This window comes from Frieseomelitta varia, unplaced genomic scaffold (assembly GCF_011392965.1).
Source record: "Frieseomelitta varia isolate USP_RPSP 00005682 unplaced genomic scaffold, Fvar_1.2 scaffold_886, whole genome shotgun sequence".
Classification (NCBI taxonomy): domain Eukaryota; kingdom Metazoa; phylum Arthropoda; class Insecta; order Hymenoptera; family Apidae; genus Frieseomelitta; species Frieseomelitta varia.
This window is the reverse complement of record NW_025110685.1, coordinates 381,807-401,311: the sequence shown is the minus strand read 5'-3', so window position 1 is coordinate 401,311 and position 19,505 is coordinate 381,807. Positions and strand designations below refer to the sequence as shown.

The 19,505-nt window shown below is 33.8% G+C and overlaps 1 protein-coding gene and 1 long non-coding RNA gene across 16 annotated transcripts; one reads left to right on the top strand and one right to left on the bottom strand.

The window, feature by feature from the left end:
- Positions 1–901: 901 nt before the first annotated feature.
- LOC122537097 lies at positions 902–4,778 on the bottom strand. The gene is made up of 2 exons (XR_006308544.1): positions 4,705–4,778; positions 902–4,623 (listed from the first exon to the last, which is right to left on the bottom strand). It is a non-coding gene; the product is annotated as an uncharacterized LOC122537097 (long non-coding RNA).
- LOC122537071 (probable phospholipid-transporting ATPase IA) lies at positions 2,912–19,499 on the top strand. Of its 15 annotated transcripts, none has more exons than XR_006308541.1 (23): positions 5,331–5,461; positions 6,606–6,954; positions 9,942–10,180; positions 10,260–10,358; positions 10,431–10,541; positions 10,632–10,879; positions 10,952–11,232; positions 11,306–11,600; positions 11,681–11,910; positions 11,991–12,367; positions 12,446–12,583; positions 12,653–12,805; positions 12,875–13,072; positions 13,148–13,247; positions 13,320–13,564; positions 13,650–13,775; positions 13,853–13,993; positions 14,068–14,186; positions 14,256–14,390; positions 14,459–14,563; positions 16,042–16,073; positions 16,134–16,301; positions 16,793–16,878. XR_006308541.1 is itself a non-coding variant. In XM_043669990.1 (23 exons), exons 3-23 carry the CDS (start codon positions 9,624–9,626, stop codon positions 17,598–17,600), a joined length of 3,666 nt encoding a protein of 1,221 aa, XP_043525925.1. In that variant the 5' UTR covers positions 8,190–8,310; positions 8,390–8,437; positions 9,303–9,623; the 3' UTR covers positions 17,601–18,883. The 15 variants fall into 15 exon arrangements, 13 of the variants coding, with proteins under 13 accessions (XP_043525929.1, XP_043525916.1, XP_043525917.1 ...); XM_043669990.1 differs by lacking the exons at positions 5,331–5,461; positions 6,606–6,954; positions 16,042–16,073; positions 16,134–16,301 and adding exons at positions 8,190–8,310; positions 8,390–8,437; positions 9,303–9,705; positions 17,455–18,883 and having other exon boundaries at positions 16,793–16,890; XM_043669994.1 differs by lacking the exons at positions 5,331–5,461; positions 16,042–16,073; positions 16,134–16,301 and adding exons at positions 2,912–3,023; positions 17,455–18,883 and having other exon boundaries at positions 16,793–16,890.
- The last annotated feature ends 6 nt before the right edge of the window (positions 19,500–19,505 follow it).

The window sequence follows — 19,505 nt, the reverse complement described above, 5'->3', positions numbered from 1 at the left end:
GTCGATACATTTCATTTCTTTCATTCAGCAATATCGACTGATGGCCTTGTAATAATTTCACCTCAAATGATCGATAATACGGTTAGCGTGTTAATACTAAACAGAGAGAAGGCTTGATTGTATCGTTTGATAGCCTAGCTACACTTTCTAATCTCCAAGAGAGACATTTATGAAGGATGACTGTGAATCCACGTGAATGTGCAAATACGTAAGATAAGTGAATCTAAGCGATTATCAATGATACATAATACTGTAATACATAGAACGTGATACTAAAGACTAAACGAATATTCGATTTTACGTCAAGATGTATGTACATATGCATAAATGATAAAATATGCGTGAGACCTTTGAACTTAACTATAAAACTTGTATATATAAAAAAAAAAATAAAAATTAAAAAAATATATATATTTTTAATTAATTTCCATGATTTTCTATCGATTGAGCAGAACAATTTTTACACCCATTTCTTTGCAAAAACTTAACCTCTATTATTCGAACTGCGAAATTTATTTATTCTGGATACATGTGAAATGTATTTTCAGATCGTTCATGTTCGATTATTCTTGCAATTGATTGATCTTGACGGTCGACCAACACACAACGCGTACATTTTGTTTAGCTGAGCTGCGAAACACGGAACGAATTTTCCCTCACGTGAGCTGCATATTATGTCTCTGAACGCCGGCCAGCTTTTCATTTCGTTCGTCCCAATTTCATCAAGTTATTTCTGAGAGAAGAATAGCTTTTCACGAATTGATGTCAGCTTCGTAAAAATTTCTTGGCAAAAATTCCACCTCCGATCGTAAAGTTATTTCCTGTTGGATGGTGTTTAAGTTAGTCCAGCCAAATGATCGTATCGTTTGAACTAGTTGAAAAGACAATCCACGACTATCGTATTTGGACAGTGGAATATTTTATTATTATAGACGCATTCACGAGGCAGCATTACCATCAATTAACATCGATGTGACAAATTTGCGTCCTATTTGATACTATTGATTTCATCTTTGATATCAATTCGGAATCTATATTTACATCAACAGGTAGTTCGATATTCGTAATGGAACAAGCGTCGTTTCTATCACGTGTGGGGAACAGATGTTTCCCAAGGCAACCTGTTTCAGAGCAGTTTGTAGATACATGATCATGTTGACAACCGAAAGGTAGAGCCAGTGCCAATTACAAAAACGTGATTTGGATGGTTGCCTACATACGTGATTAAAATGCAGTTCACCAGCGTCAAAATGTTCCTAACGTGATATTCGCTGGTGATCACTGCTCTATTCAACGGAAGTACCTACAGCAACATTCTCTCTTGATAATTTCTTGATAATTTCTTTGTACAACGTATTTTAATTTATGCTTCTACGTAAATGTAATTCCCTTCAATCGCATTTATTTATTTATTTTTTCTTATAATTAATGTGACGTTATGACATAGAAATAGAAACAAAGATTTCCTGCTGATCGTACCTATTGTTGACGATCGTTTCTCACTAGTTAATATCAATCGAATAGAAACCACCACCACAGATATAAATAATGGATATCTGACAAATGACTGATCGTACTCGCGTGATTATATCGTTGTTTTGTTATTTCCAATATCACTGGACTATGTTGCACGATATCTGCACACTCGATAAGATCCTCGATTGTGGTGGCGTAAAATATTAACAGTCAGTAGGGTTTCACTTCCGCATGCACGCAAAGCAAATTTCTTGTGCAACCATCTTCTTCGTTTGGTCTTTTTTTTTTTCTCTTTTAATTCATTTCCCGATTCACTGATAAAGGAAGAACAAAGGAAGGATTTTTAGGGTGTGTCCGTCACATGTGTCCTATCGATGGATCAACGTCGTTACCGGTCGCAAACACGAAACCTGGCCTCGTAAATAGACGCGACGGAACTATATCTCTCGGTGTACGCACCCAATGGATGAACGATGGAAAGGGCCACTCCTTGTTACACCATTCCCTCGACTTATCCAATTTTATTTCCGTCTCGAAAAACACGGTTGCACCCATAAGCCAATTACACCGATCACGCGATCTCTTTTTCATCATCATTCACCACCTTACGTTATTATTGCTCGATGTAATACCTAGCTCCAAATAGATGCCATCGGACAGAGAAAGTCTTTCGCGATTCGTCATACTCTTTTTCTCAGATCGATACGGCTTTCCTCGATGCATTTGTTCAGTACACAATTCTTTCTAGAATATTTACTATTGCAAATGGAATTTCCCGTGAAATTCAATACACGTTGGGGTGCATCATCGATGGCAATAGCGCGGAAAGCTGTTCTTCCAGTTGCAGCGACATGTGCTATTGCTGTACGAAATACGTAAAACACTTGTCCATGCAAAGTGGTGTATAGTCGTCTAAAAATCGATCCGTACAAAAGCACTCTTGAGAATTAACATTTCCGTGGTTATGCTCGAAAGTGTAACGTCCTATGCGACTCGCTAGCAACCCACTTCCGCTAAAGGTCGATCCTTGATAATAACGAAGTTTAGATAGGAATCCTGTTATAGTTTAGATAGTTACGTTTCTGACTCGTGACTCAAGCCTAGTTATAGGCACATGTCCATGTAATTATCTGCGATCGATAAAATTCAATTATTCGGCGGCCCTTCGATCAATTTATTATATTCCTATGATATCCCTCGATCGAATTGTTTCTATTATAAATACCTCCACTGTATCGTGTGATTTATTACGTATATACGACTTATATACATGATAACCTTTGTTTCTTTTGTTAAATACGTTCCGTGTACTTGTTCGCATTTTGCATTTTATCAGTGATAATGATACGGCGAACACGTAATGGCACGATAAACAATATGGTAATAAAGTAATAACGATGTCTATTATCGTATATTATTAACCATTCATTATACCATTTTGGTATATCTCGTTTTCTGTTGCCTGTTATGTTAGTTACAAGTCACTTTACTACAGTACTGTGTTTCCGTTTTCTGTATTTATTATTTTCTACCAACCGTACGAAAAGGTAATACTTCTTATAAAATTTGCTATTGTGCATTTCATACAATGTAATTTTAATAATTCGCGCAGCTCAGTATTGACGTATACTCACGTCACAAGTTGTATCACGTATACTTCCGTCAGCTTAATTGTCTCAACTAGAATAAGCAGCAATGATTGGACACGACTCCTCTCCTTATTAACTGTTTTAATTTAAGAATTGCTCTGAGCTTCTTGCACTACTGAACTCTATTTCTACAATATCGTGAGATCAGTTTCATCCATTCTGCCTAATTATTTGTAATAATCAGTCTCTAGTAGTTCAAACACCAATGGAATGTACATATGTAGGAGAAATAATAGTTTTGATATACGTGTCGCCTAAATTACCTACAAACGATTCACTACGCAAGTTTGCAAGTTGTCCGTTTTCATTGCCAAGTTTGATTTCATCCGTTCAGTTTAGTCGTTTGCAATTATTAATCAATTCAGTTAAATCAGTCAAAATCCAAATGATTTCTCAAACGAGTACGAAGCGAGAAAATTTTCTTAGAGAAGTGGCAATGATTTCACGGACTAATTTGTCGATCGAATGGTGACTGAGGTCTAAGCGAGCAAGTGGCACGCGCAGAAGATCGTAGGTGGTTTATATCAGGGAGAGACGAGACTGTCGACGCTTCTGTCAGGTAATAGTGTACTTCGTCCCGTCGACATGGAAACCCGCGTCCAGGAAGGGAGACAAAGAAATAGTACACGTGTACGCGCGCTGGCCTTAGGGATACCAAGGAAGATGGAAAAGCCAATGGATAGTCGTCGGTCGTTTGTTATACCATTGGACTGTCTCTCGTCTTTGTTTCTCTAAAACATTTTTATTAAAAAAAAAAAAAAAAAAAAAGAAAAATAATAATCACAAAGTAATTACCGTTATCTAACGCGTTGGTGTCATTAAAGAAATCGCATCGCGAAGCCGAGCTTTGAAATGTTTTTATCCTAGAATGGTACTTCGTACCATTTCATGTATCAGTGATTTATCGTACGCAGAAAAAGTTTCACAGAACTCAAGCGTGATAGTGAACAAGTTGCCGGAACATAATCGACGAAGTAAAATCGTTTTCAAGAGCTCGTTATCAGCTTTTTCGTCTGTAAAAAGTCATGAGATCAACGCGAAGAAATATCGAACGATTTCTGAGTGAAACAAATTAGACGAGGGCGGGAACAAAAGTTGAGGCGTCGCGTGAAGCTTATCAGCGTAAAATTTTCTAATAAGCCACGGTGCCTTTTGCCGGCGAGATTCCTATCTCAAAACGTGAATTTTATGAGAATCGACCACGCCAAGAAAACATTTTCCACGACTACTCGGTTGTTCTTGGAAAACTCTTGATTATCTTGTCGTGTCTTGTCGTTTACGGTTTCATATTGTATCGTCAATCTGTATCTCTTGATTTTTTTAAAGGATTTTTTTTAAAAACAACTGATTAGATAATATGCAGTACGATTGCGTTGATGATCTTGACTCCAGTATTATATACACATGTTCCGTGTCATCATTAAAAATTTTTCATTCGTGATGAAATGAAAAATTGCCTGATCAGGTAATTTTCAGGTTTCGCTTGCACATTGGTTAGCTGAAATCACTTATCTATCATTTCACTTATCTATCACTTTGATATTTGATATACTTGAAGTATGATTTCGGGAAATCTTACATCTCATCCTATAATCGGTGCTAAAAATTTGTACGCGTCTTAATCTGCTTGTGCGGTTGTTCGTACGTAGTGATCGAGTAACTTTATCGCGGCGATGATTGATCGTCGTTCAGGGAAGAATATTGAATCCTCGCGTGGCAGAGACTTCATGGAGTGCAAACATATTTTGCACACAGTGTTCGCTACAACACGTTATTGACAAGGTGTTCTTTTCGCCGACACACGGAGAAACCGGCATCGAAATTCGTGTAAATCAATCATTTTCACATTTAAAAAGAACAGAAAACGAAAGTATAAAGTGATCGTGTACCATTCAACGCTTTGTTTTTCTTTCTTCGGCGCAAGGTGGATCTATTTCCGTCGTGAATTTGTTCGCAAAGCTGTTTTGAATGTCTTCCACTCTATCGTGGTAGACGCAAGCAAGCGTGACGAAACTGAAACTCTGACACAAGAGATTCTTTACACAGATGACGACTATTCTCTTGTTGTATATTCCTTTTCGTTGCTAGAAACAGAAACCGCGTTAGTACGTTTTTAGTGCGTCTGGCTAAAGTAGTAGATGAAGGCACGAGCAAAATATTGATAAATCAATAATAATTCTGGTCATACCCGTTTCAACGAAGGTTAGAAAAAATGAATTATTTTTGCACGCAGACGTCAGTAGAAGGTTGATAAGACGTGATCAGAAGTTTCGACGGCTGAAATCGGCCGAAGGACGGCCGCCAGAAATCCGCCTTGGCCTACTCGATTGAAAGTTGTGAGTAACTGAACGCTAATATCTGAACTTGCTCTCTTGAAGAGCTCTTCATAAATAATATATCGGACACGCGGTGTTTGAACTTGTTACGCGAGGGACGTAAAATTCTACAAACGTGACTTTTTATTTCATTGTACAAGTAGAATAACTTTTACATTAGATCCACTGTTTGCTTTTACTGGTATGACGCAGGCTCGTTCCTTTTATTAGCTTTTCACATTCGTGCTCTAATATATTCTGCTTGGATATAAATTGCAACTACATACCCATACAAACGCGATGAATTATCATTCATTAACAATTATAATTGTTAATTGCCGTAAAGTCCAACGTGATGCTCGTGTCGTGGACTGTGCCTTGTGCACACCCAGAATACCAATATTTGCCTTTGGTTTTAATGATATCGTTGTATCCACAAACTCAGCACTTTTCAAGCATTGAGAAAGTATCTTTAAATAATGATCAAACTTATTTTTGTGTTAATCATTCGTCTTCGTTACGAACGGTTTAGTAATTGGCAAATAAGTCATTGTATATGCAGAGTAATATCTTTTGGAAGTGCAATTCTCATGGAGGTTCTCTAAAGTATCTGTGTTTACATTGTATATTCTTAATATCGGTTGCATCATCGCAGATTACGTTCGTCAAACAACTATTATGTTTCATTATTTAATCGTAATCTGCGCCTACGTCTCTTTTTTTCAAAATATACTTGCGTAACTTCGTCGAATGTCTGTCCTCCTTATTAATGCATGCCACAAAAAAGGAAGCGTATTATTGAATCGAGATTCGAATCCAAATCATGTCAATTTGACCTTAGTTCAATTTTAGAATCAAACCGTTTAATTTCATTAATTCGGAACTAGTCGAATCTGGGGTAATCTGGAGTAATTTAATATGACAGTGTCTTATCATATTAAAAACATTGCCGCTGTCTATTGATTAAAAAATTTTACATGTACTTATTTTCACATTGACGGCCAATTACATTCGATTTATTTACTTATTTGACTTAGTTCGAATTCCGACTCCTACAGGCTTAATAGCTTTTTCAGTAAATAAGTCATCTAGTTAATCACCTTTCCCAAGCCAGATATTAAGATAGCCAGCAGTGCATTACATTAATGAATTCGATCTGATTTAGGCTCCGCTGCGTTCAATGCAACCAACTACCAGGGGGAGCCCCCAGGTTCCCATTCCTGGCTCATTACGTCCATTTACACCTCCGGATCTTTCTTCTATACCTCATATGGACGGTACACCGCCGCAAAGCAGCGGTGGTCGTAACAGTTCCTCATCTGTGAGCGGTCGAGCCAACGATGGTGTCCCAGAACAATCCGGCCCATATATCATCGGTAGCCCCATCGATCTCGGCAATATTGATAATGTCGATAATATTGGCCTACGTATAGATCCTCTGCCGAGTGGACGTCGGAGGGGACGCGAACACATCGAACTGCAAGAGGCTGGAGTACATGAAACCACTTCCGAAGGTAAGATATATCCATAGGCTACTATTTGCAGTAATTATTAACTGGAAAGATTTTCTATTATTAGTAATAGTCTTTTTTCTATTATTAGTTAAACTTTTTATTACTAGTCTATTATAAATATAAAGAGACAGTAATAAACGACCGTAAATAACTAGCCATAGTGTTGTATTATTCTCTGCAGTCAAAAAGCTATATGGTAGATACATTTTGGCAGGATTGAGACCTGAATTATTGAATAGCAATACATATATCTGTAGTACATTTAAATCCTAAGATTTTGGAGTAAGGAATGCTTTTCTACTTGCTGTCGAATATTCATATTGAACGATGCACTTGTTTCCTATTGTTTTCTTCAAGATGCATTCTGAAATAATATAATTAAGAAGTGAAAATGTATTAAGATATTTTCTTAATCTTCATACTTTGCGTACGTATCGTTATACTCTACCACAATAGCATGAACGAATCGTCCAATAAGGTATAATGTGAGTGGTGCGGGGCTACCTATAGTCCACCCCAGCGGAAGTGTCCTTGGCCTATAGTCTACAAGTACCGAGGTTGTTTATTGACGCAACCTTACAATACATGTCTACGTATTCATGGAAAATGCTGGCGAAGTAAAGCTTGGTTGGTGGTGATGCCAACTTGTTGCCAGTAACAGGCGCATGCGTTTTTGGGGTAACACGTGTACAGGGCTGTCGCATTCTACGAACATCCCCTTGACAGTAGTGTACTAGACCATTTGAGAGCCTATGCCTCTAAGTAACCCAAGTGTTCAACGTTTTAAATAGATCTTTTCCGTATTATACATTATAACGTTCGGAATATGAACGTACCCATTTATTAGATTATTTTCATACTGAAAATTATTCTCTTTGTTTCCCTTAGTTAAAATAATATTTTTTATCCGTTGTCATTTATTATATAATGCGAATAATACGAGTGAGAATATAATTGGACGTTCACGATTGTAAGCAAAATTATAGTAATAATGTGAATTGCGTGTATAAATTATCTAATTGTTGGCAATTTAGTGGATCAGATATATACCTCGGTAAAGAAGACCTGATGACCAGTGCCACCTACAAACTAGAATCAGTGTCTCTCGGGCAAATTTGCAGGCAGTGATATGGTTACGGAAACTCTCGATCCGAAAATATTTGTGAGATATATTCCTGATTTTTGAGAACGGATTCAATGCGGATTAACTCGTAGGCTTGTGTTGCATGTATATCCGTGTATTCGTTGAGTCAGCAGGGGTGTGGCGATAAGCTTGAGGCTTCTTCCGGCACGATGACGCAGATGTGTAGTGTGTTTAACCGATCGTTATCTTGAGTTGAAAAGTGTTCGACTAATGTATGTTGACTACCGTTTTACGATAGGAGTGCGTAGATTTTCACAAAATGTTGACTATCTATGTTATTCTCTTCCGTAGATTCAACAAATTAGAAGTGGCTTATGAAACGTCAAAGTCGTACAGTCGGTTCGATCGTTACTTCTTAATCAATAACGAATAACATAATTAGAGAAATTTGTATTCTTTGAATATTCAGTGCTGATTAATGTTTCTCGTTCTTTGATCGATTATATTCGATTCGATATATTCCCGTCGTATCTAATAAGCTGTTTTTTTCATTTGCAAATTCGATCACGTTCAACTACTTGTTACACAACTGTTTTGGTAGTGCTGACGTACGAATGGATAATACATCACCGGAAGTAATTATTACATGATTAGTGTTGAGAAACTATGGAATATATAAGCTCAAATATTTTGCGTGCACGCGTGTCATGAAATGATGTGTGCACTATCAAAGAACAATCATTCAACACCCGCATCTCGAGTCTGTTATTATGCACTTTTTGGTTTGCATAATACGATTTGAATGTAGAAGCAATTAGCGTGTGAATGTTCGATACTCGCAATATATACATATATTCAGATACTCGCAATATATACATATATTCACAGAAGTCAGTTCTCGTATCAAGGCAGTCATAGTATTGGCATATCCGACTGTCCTTGAAAACAGATTCCGATAAATTTTGCTTGAACTGCAATTTTTACACTTTATATGTAAAATCGTTTAAAATGCAACTTTTCAACAAACATTTTTGTTACGAAATATAATTTTACACGTTACTAACGTTTTGTTTTAGCATTTTGCGATATAATTTATTTTTTAAATTGAATTAAATAATTTTTAAAAATTATCAATACATACAAGTTAAATTAAAAATTCAATGGTCATCAAGATATTAATCACAATTGAAGTAGAATTTTCCTTGGACGTATGTTACTTTTTATTGACCGCGATAAAAAAGTTTTTTATGGAATTCCTCTTTAGATATGCAGCTATAACCTACAAGATGATAATACAATCCCGAACTACGTCATTTTCTTCTTAAATAACATAGTGAAACCACTGATTTCCCTCTCGTCTCTAGACACTGAGTTCGTTTTACAATTTATTTTTCAACGCAATTTAAAGGAAAGAAATATGAAATATCACTGACTTTATAACCTCGAATCATTCGATCATATCACTAAGCAATATCACACGTGTTAAGATTGTGTTTGTAATACTGTTGTCTTATCGCGTATTAAATATGGATCGAAGTGCCAAAGAGAAGTGATGTGAAAGACATTTCATTTGACAAGCGGTAACATGGAAATAGCTAGTACGAAAGTGGTACAATGGTTCAACGAACTCAGATCCCGGTTTCAACTTTATTTGTACGCTCAAAATCGTAAGTCAATATATTAAGAAAAAATATAGATGGCTGGTTGAATCTCGTACATACTCGACAATTATAATATTATAATATAAGGAATATCTTTAAAGTTATTTATTGTAAAATGATAGCAATTGATTAAGAAATAATATGGTATATATTACTCGATAATTCTTTCGTATACGACGACCGTAATTTATTATTTTGAAATGAGAAAAAAATAATATAAAATAATATATATTTTATCACAGTTGGTCCCATAAGAGCGGAAAATGGTGCATCCCAAGGTGACGATCAACGGTCTTCGCATCAACATGATAGCAGCGAGGAAAGGGTGGTTTTCATAAATGCTCCTCATCAGCCAGCGAAATATAAAAACAATCGCATTACTACCGCAAAGTACTCACTTCTTTCGTTTATACCTATGTTTCTTTTTGAACAATTTCGTCGATATAGTAATTGCTTCTTCCTATTCATCGCTCTCATGCAGGTATTATTCCCAAAATTTCCAGTAAATGTACAAGCATTCAAATTGTCTTTTCTCTTAATCAATTTGTTCTTAATTTTAGCAAATACCGGATGTATCGCCTACAGGTCGATACACGACTTTGGTTCCATTAATTTTTATTCTTAGTGTATCTGCATTGAAGGAAATAGTTGAAGATATTGTAAGTATTCCTGAACATAAATTATGTTTTTATTATCCAATAATAAATATTAACTGATATTATTAATTTCAGAAAAGACATAGAGCGGATGATGAAATTAATATGCGTGAAGTGGAAGTTTTGAGGGATGGCCATTGGCAGTGGATACAATGGAGAAATATTGCTGTTGGTGATGTGGTTAAGGTTGCACCCTATTTTCTTCAAGCTCATGGATGTGGTAATTATTAATAATTAAGATATTCCCGCTAGACTCGCTTTCTTTAATATGCATAGGTCCACAACAACAATTTCTTCCCTGCTGACTTGATCTTATTATCATCATCGGAGCCACAGGGTATGTCTTTCATAGAGACTGCCAATTTGGATGGAGAAACAAATTTGAAGATACGACAGGCCCATCCTGACACTGCCAGTCTCTTAGATGCTGCTGAATTAATGAATTTTCGTGCAAATATTCAGTGTGAACCACCAAATAGACATTTATATGAGTTTAATGGAGTGTTGCGAGAAACTAATAAACAGTATGATTGTTTCTTACGAAAATCTAGTAAATGTTATAGTTACATGTAAGAATTGTATATTCCATTTTTTAGATCTGTAGCTTTGGGACCTGATCAAGTATTGCTTCGTGGTGCAATGCTAAGAAATACACGTTGGGTGTTTGGTGTAGTAATCTATACAGGCCATGATACAAAACTTATGCAAAATAATACAACAACTGCACCCTTAAAAAGGTCCACCTTGGACCGACTGACCAATACACAAATACTCATGTTGTTCTTTATACTTCTTTTGCTGTGCCTTTTATCTGCAATATTTAATGTTCTTTGGACTAAAGCTAATAGTTATGGATTGTGGTATTTAGGTTTGCAAGGTGAGAAATTACTTACTTCCTCAATTTTTTACAAAGATAGTCACGAAACTAAATAATCGTTTATTTATTTCAGAGGAAATGACTAAAAACTTTGCTTTTAATCTTTTAACATTTATGATTTTATTTAATAATTTAATACCAATTTCATTGCAAGTCACGTTAGAAGTAGTAAGGTTTGTTCAAGCCACATTCATTAATATGGATATTGAAATGTACCATGCAGAAACGGATACACCTGCAATGGCACGTACAAGCAATCTTAATGAAGAACTTGGCATAGTGAACTATGTATTTACTGATAAAACAGGAACTCTTACGAAAAATGTAATGGAGTTTAAACGATGTTCAATTGGTGGAAAGTTGTATGAGTAAGCATTTTAAGTAATTTCATTTACTACATTTTACCATATTTAATTATTCTTGTATTAAAAAAACAATGTTTTTAAAGTTTGCCAAATCCAAATATAAATGGCAATGAAGTTGGTACTAGTGTCAATAGTGAACTAGTTAGAGATGTTGTTGAAGGAAGATCAGTACAAGATTCTCCTCGTCCTGTTGATAAGAAGGCTGCAAACCATGCAAAAGTAGTACATGAATTTATGATTATGCTTTCAGTGTGTCATACTGTTATTCCTGAGAAAGTTGATGAAACTATAATTTATCATGCTGCATCTCCAGGTAATATAAATTTATATATAATTTATTTATATTTTAAAAAGCTGTTTGTAGTTTAATTTTATACATGATTGTTTAAATAGATGAAAGAGCACTAGTAGATGGAGCACGTAAATTTAACTACGTATTCGATACTAGAACACCTTCTTATGTGGAAATAGTAGCTCTCGGTGAAAGACTTCGTTATGAAATATTAAATGTAATAGAATTTACTTCAGCTAGAAAAAGAATGTCTGTAATTATAAAAACACCAGAAGGAAAAATCAAACTTCTTTGTAAAGGAGCTGATTCTGTTATTTACGAAAGGTTATGTCCAGTTTCCTTAGATAATAATGATCTTGAACAGAGTAGTTCTGACGACTTTCGAAATGTAACTTTGGAACATTTAGAAGCATTTGCATCCGAAGGTTTAAGAACACTTTGTTTTGCCGTTGCAGATATACCTGACAATTTTTATCAGGTACATATTCTTTATTGTTAATTGAATTACATATTATTTATTTTTAATAAGATTATAACGTTAATTTCCTTTCAATAGTGGTGGCGTGAAACTTATCATAATGCAACAATTAGTATAGGAAATCGTGAAAGCATGATTGAAAATGCAGCAAATCTTATTGAAACAAAATTAAGATTATTAGGAGCAACTGCTATTGAAGATCAATTACAGGATCAGGTATGTATGACGTTAATTTTTTTTATATATATTTTTAAAAATGAATGACAGGAATTTACAATATTGTAGGTACCAGAAACAATACAGGCTCTTTTACAAGCTGATATTAATGTTTGGGTATTAACTGGAGATAAACAAGAAACTGCCATAAATATTGGCTATTCTTGTAGATTGATTACACATGGAATGCCGTTGTATATCATTAATGAATCATCTTTAGATGTAAGAAAATATTTAGAATATTTCTTCTTTCTTTTTTTTTTTAAGATTTTCAAGATTAATTGTTTACAGAAAACAAGGGAAGTCATAATACAGCGTTGTCTTGATTTTGGAATTGATTTAAAGTGTCAAAACGATGTAGCTCTAATTATAGATGGAAATACATTAGACTTTGCATTATCCTGTGATATTAGAATGGATTTTCTAGATTTATGTTCATCTTGCAAAGTTGTTATTTGTTGCAGAGTTTCACCAATGCAAAAAGCTGAGGTGATTTTTATCTTAAATTTATTTAATCTTTATTTGATATTTCTTAACAAAAACAATAGTAGTAAAGTTTTTCAGGTGGTTGATTTGATAACAAGTAACAAAAAGGCTGTTACACTTGCTATTGGAGATGGCGCAAATGATGTAGCTATGATTCAGAAAGCACATATCGGCGTTGGTAAGTTATTTAATTCTTAATCTTGATGACAAACAAGAAAAATATATATATATATATACTTTTTGCTTCTAGGAATTTCTGGTGTTGAAGGACTTCAAGCAGCTTGTGCTTCTGATTATTCTATTGCACAATTTCGTTTTTTGAAACGTTTATTATTTGTCCATGGTTCATGGAATTATAGTAGAATGTGTAAATTAATATTGTATTCATTCTATAAGAATATTTGTTTGTATGTTATTGAATTGTGGTTTGCCATCTATTCCGGCTGGTCTGGACAAATCCTTTTTGAGCGATGGTCGATTGGTCTTTACAATGTTGTAAGTTATAGGTTTATATTATATAATTATTACATTGTATTGCTATCAGTATACATGCATATACAAGGTATATTGTTTACTTTAGGTATTTACAGCAGCACCTCCATTAGCTATGGGTCTTTTTGACAAAGTATGTTCCGCAGAAACTCATTTATCTCACCCAGGATTATATGCTACAAAAAATACTGGAGAATCGTCATTTAATATTAAGGTATATTCTTTGTGTGCTATTAATTATATTTGACATTATATTTAAAATTTTATATAATTTCGACATTGCTTTTACAGGTATTTTGGATTTGGATTGCAAATGCTCTAGTACATTCTTCTCTTCTTTATTGGTTATCACTGATGGTTCTAAAAGAAGGTGTGGTGTGGGCAAATGGCCGAGATGGTGGATATATTATTTTAGGAAATTTTGTATACACGGTATGTTTCAATTTCATAATTGCCTTTTTCTGCTATTAATTATTTCTTCATAAAAAAATTTTATATTTTGATAGTACGTAGTTGTAACAGTGTGTGGAAAAGCAGGACTAATAATAAACTCTTGGACGTGGGTCACTCATTTAGCAACTTGGGGATCTATTATGCTTTGGTTCTTATTTATTCTTATATACAGGTAAGTTCCTTAATATATCTTTATTTTTGTATTAGGAAATATTGAAACCATTTATTAATGCAATTGCAGTAATTTTTGGCCTGCTTTAAACGTGGGTGCAGTGATGTTAGGCAATGATAGAATGCTATTTTCTTCACCTGTATTTTGGCTGGGTTTAGTACTTATACCATCAGCAGTACTACTTGTGGATGTTACAATTAAGGCGTAAGTAATTTATACATTAATTATCTTGGTATAGTATTTAAATATATTTGAAATATATTTTGTTACAGAGTAAAGAATACTATCTGGAAATCCGTTACTGCGGCAGCTAGAGAAAATGAAATTCGGAAATCGGATCCTGGGGATATATTCAACAGTCATGATTATAGAAGCTCGTAAGTTTTTTATATATATTTTTGGTATAAATTATAAAGATTCAAACTTAAAAGACCGACATGAAATAACAAGATATGCTTTTAATAATTCATATTGGTAACTTATCAATAATATTTTTGCATATGAGGTTAAAAATTCGCATATATTCAGATAACACTATACATTGCATGAAAAATTGGTAGATTAACAAAAATAAAATTATTTATTAATGTTCAATATGCATGGCTTATTGAATGTAACATTTTAACAAATCACATTCACATTAGGATGACATCAAATTTTAGCGTTCGTCATTATTATATGATAATAATTCCTATGAAACTTTTGAAATTAATATATCTCTTAATGCATGCATATAGCGATATATAATTTCTTGTTAAAAATGATACAATTTGCTTTCTTAATAATAGATTTTTTTCAAAGACCGAATAATTTCCCGGTGTGATCTATTATGTTGAAACTTTCTAACAATAACTATATTTTTAACGTTTAATTATCTCAATTAAGTAGAAAACTGAAAATTGCAACAGGAGGTCGAAGTCATATTCAAAGAGGCGATGGTTAATTCGGTGTTGGACCTCAATTTGGTCGCCACGAAGGCGAAATAAGATCAGAATCTATCCGATTGCGCTCGCAGCGCATGATCTATGGTTCACTCGCCATACAGAGCATGTTTCAACTACATCATTCCGTATTCCATGTTCCAAAAGATTTTCTACAAATTCCCGTTCATTGTAAAATCTGTAAGCATCCCATTTTATATACCCTTTACCTATACCTACCTAGTGTTGCCTTTTTTTTTAATGTTGTAGTGAAAGGTATTTACTTTTATTTTATTACATTGAATATTATAATGTACTAGAGACTAGTATGACTGTATACTATATAAATATAGTATAAAATCTATTATATATCTATCCTATCTAATAGAAGTAAAACCATTCTTGCTTAGCTATGCTTAGATACAATATAGTACAGTAGCGGAAAGGGAGTTGAGGAATTTCATTGAACATATCTCTATTTCTTCATAGTAGTTCATTCATTAGTTCTCATTTTGTATTTAATTTCATATTTCATTCTGTATTAATACTATAATTTATTTCTAATGATTTGCAATATGAATTGATAATTATATTTTGTAGTGTTGTACTGTCCCAGCAGTGACCAAACATCGAGGCTTTTTTGAAGTATCGTAGCATACAAATATAGAAAAACTTTCATTCTTTAATTTTCTCTTTAGTTTATTTTCAATCGTTTTGCACATCAGTTGGGTTAAAGAGTAGAGCTGAATTTAAAAAATACACAATTAAGAATATTATAAGCAATACGGACACGGACATGGTCGTTTTGAAAGTGAATTAATTCCGTAGTTGGCAAATCATTAAAAAAAAAGAAAAAAACGATCATCAGTATGAAGCAAGTACTCTCTTTGTTAATGCGATTTTCTGGTATGTTTTATTCGTGGTATCCCGTGAAGGCCTGTGCATGCCATCGCCGAACTCGCGAGGTGTAAGTACCCCTAGTAGTTTGTACGTAACTAATAGTGCTCCTGTAATTTTACACTTTCAGGCAAAAGCACAGCTACTTGATCAAACTGCATGATCGTTCGACGTTTCACTTGCAATGGCACCGCAGTACGAATAATTATTAGCACATGTGTCACGGTCACGAACCTTTTTATACATTTACTAATGCAAATACTCGAAACATGTAAGGATAGAAATTGAAATAGAACAGGTATATCAGGAATTCATTCAAATTACTAAAAAATTTATGAACATGAATCATGATGTTCGTAAATATTTTTTATTTTATTAATATTTCGGTTAGTTTTCATATCGTGTCTATTCAAATTCGTAAGATCATACAATACTGTAAATTTCCTCTTTTAGCGTATTAACCTCTTCTATCAAATAATTTTCATACAATCTTAAGGAAAATTATTTATATCTAAAGTATAATAGAAAATATGAAGAACAGTTTAAATGTAATTAATTAGAAGAGTTATAAGCAGAAAGATTCGCACTTGTTAATATTTTTAGCACCGCATGAATTAATTTAGAGAAGCAAGCATTAGATAGTCGGTGAAGAGAAGGCTACACGCGAGATATATTGTTCATCGAACATTGTTGAGAGAAAAGAATATCGAATTTGAAGTTTAAGGATGAGAAAACGGCCAATAGCTAGACAAGTGTTTCTAAAACAATTTTGAATACACGGCTTTCCAGATTGACGGAGACGGCGCGGCTACTGAAAAACGTAAAAAGTGTTTTCACCAGGCGATCAAACGCCGCCTCCAGAGTTAATACCGAGGTGGAACTATCACGTAAGTTATTTCATTTGTCTAACGACAGGCTGCAATCAAGAAAAGCAGAAAAAAAAAGAAAAATAAGGACAATCAGAATAACTATTCTTTTGTACAAATTCTCTGTCTTCTATGCTCGCCGTTTGTAGTATTTTCTTTACTTATTACTCGTTACTAATCAATATATTTATCTAATAGCACGCGCTTCCCTATTCACGGCTTCCGCCTATTTAGTATATTAAAAAGCGAAGATTTTTCGAAATAAGCAATTTCTCACAATTTTCGCACGTGCATACGCCTTAACAATATTTATGTATACGCTGTGTAATTATTAGCTTATAAATTACACTAACGTTGTTATCGTCACAAAACTTCTACTTTCACTAATTTTTCATTGTTAAGCTAACCCGTACGTTCGTCTTGTGTAATATTAATTTGAAGGTTCTCCTGAATTCTTAGAAAAGAGTAACCGACAGTTTCGTAGATAGATACGTTCTAACATCGATTGTAGTACTACTAAATAAGAACTAATTCTCTTCTTGTAGATAATGCATGTGTGTTAATTAACTAATGTTGTAATAACAGAGAGTAATAGGTTGCGATCTTTGTTGTTGCACATGCTGCGCGCTACAGATGGATTTGCATTCTCTCAAGAGGAAGGAGGTTCGGTGACACAGACGGACGTGATCAGAGCTTACGATACAAATCTTCCGAAACCTGGCGGCATGTGATCTTAATTCATCTAGTTAGATAATCTACAGAGATGTATATTCTATATATACGTACTTTTTTCGAGCAATGAAAGCAGAAATTTAAAAAAAGAAAAAAAAAAAAAGAAAGAAAAGGAGACGAAGAAGAAAAGAACGAAAGGAAAGAGAGAGAAGAGAAGTAAAGTTTTTTCTGGGAATTTGGCACTCGCCAAGCCCTACGTAACGCCTGTCTACTGTGTTTTACTACTGATTCAATGTCTCGCTCGTTCTTCTCTTGAAAAAAGGAGATTTTACGATTGTAGATGATGGGCCTTGTAACAAATAGTATTAGAAAGACTATCAAACGACAATTTTAAGGAGAAGTATTCCTTCTTTTAAATCATTAAGACCACGCGCGAGTGAAAAAGGAAAACAAGGAGAAACTCTACTTGTACCTTACATAATTGTTTTTGATACTCCATGAGATTTATTATATTTATTATATACTTCGAACCTCATCTCGTAATAGGTCGTACTTTTAATCGTCGTAACGATTATCGTTGCCATCTTGTGCATTTAAATGAGGTGTATTTCTAAAAGCATTTTACGTTAGCTGAGAATTTAGCAGAGAATCATTATGCACCTCAAATGTATATTTTGTTTTCGTGGTTCAACGGGAACGTGATTTTTTTATGGAATAGGGATGAATTTAAGAAACGAACAAAAAATTCGACTGGCGATACGTAAGGCGACAAGGAATTCAGCTTTCGATCGCGAACACGAACGTAACGTACATTCTAAATATGTACTACAGAAAGAAAAAAAGAAAAAAGAAACAAGAAGTATATGAAAAAGAAAGTATTTGAACAGTTATCATTCGAAATGTTTATTGTATAAGAAGACGAACTAAACGTTCTGTCAATTGTCGTGGTGTTAGATGTTAAAAGAACACTGTTCCCACTGGATTCTACGTTGATCATTCTATACGTCCCTTTTTTCCGTTCGTTGTTAAATTGACTTGAATATATATATTTTGCGATTGTACATACAATAGTTACATTGTTATCTAGTCAAGAGAACTTGATGTGAATGTGTTTTTTGTTCAGAGATTTACTCTTCCGGCCATCATAAACACTCCGTTTTAAGTTTACGACTGATAAATGAATCTTACTAAAGAAATATGTGCACATGTATAGCAACAATTTTGTGTATATTATATTCAGAACATATATATATGTATGTATAAATACATATATATATATATATGTTCAGAATATACATATATATGAATGTATCCGGAATAAAAAAATGATTGAAGAAAATTATTTATCTTGTTGCCATTGTTCAACGGATATTTGTGAGATTTTTTTCGAAAGAATCGTTCGAATAACTGTCTTGAATATGTAAGTGAATCTAAAATTTTTATTAAAATGATAATATATATAAATATATAAGTATAAAGCACGTGTAGATACACTGTTTCAATAAGCGATCGCTGTATATATAAAATGTATATATATATATATTTCTCTTTCTCTATAGTGTGTGTATATATATATATATATAAATTTACTTAATTTTTACAATTCTTTTACGTTTTGTTCTATTTTTTCATTCTTCTTCGTATTGTTTTTATTTTATATTGTATGTCGTTATATTGTAGCCTACAGCATACCCCTGATCGATGACCACGAGATTAATCATGCCGATGAATTATCCGAAGAGTGTTTAAATTGCGTTGAAAACTCTGATCACTCCTATGGAGGACTTAACAATTACCATCGTTTATGAAGGTTTTTATGTAACATCTTTCTTAACGCGTTGAGGTAAATCTATTTTGACAATCTAGTAAGTACTCAAGTACTATTAATTCATTTAAAAACTCGTTTTCTTATTCATCTTTCCTTCTTATTATTGTCAATAAACTGCCAAGCATTTTAATCCTTT

Excerpts from the sequence above, each read along its gene's own strand:
- LOC122537071 (XM_043669994.1), top strand. The coding sequence starts at position 6,621 with ATGCAACCAACTACCAGGGGGAGCCCCCAGGTTCCCATTCCTGGCTCA. Across the intron at positions 6,955-9,941 it reads ACATGAAACCACTTCCGAAG|TTGGTCCCATAAGAGCGGAA; the intron begins GTAAGATATATC and ends ATTTTATCACAG. Across the intron at positions 13,565-13,649 it reads CGATTGGTCTTTACAATGTT|GTATTTACAGCAGCACCTCC; the intron begins GTAAGTTATAGG and ends TGTTTACTTTAG.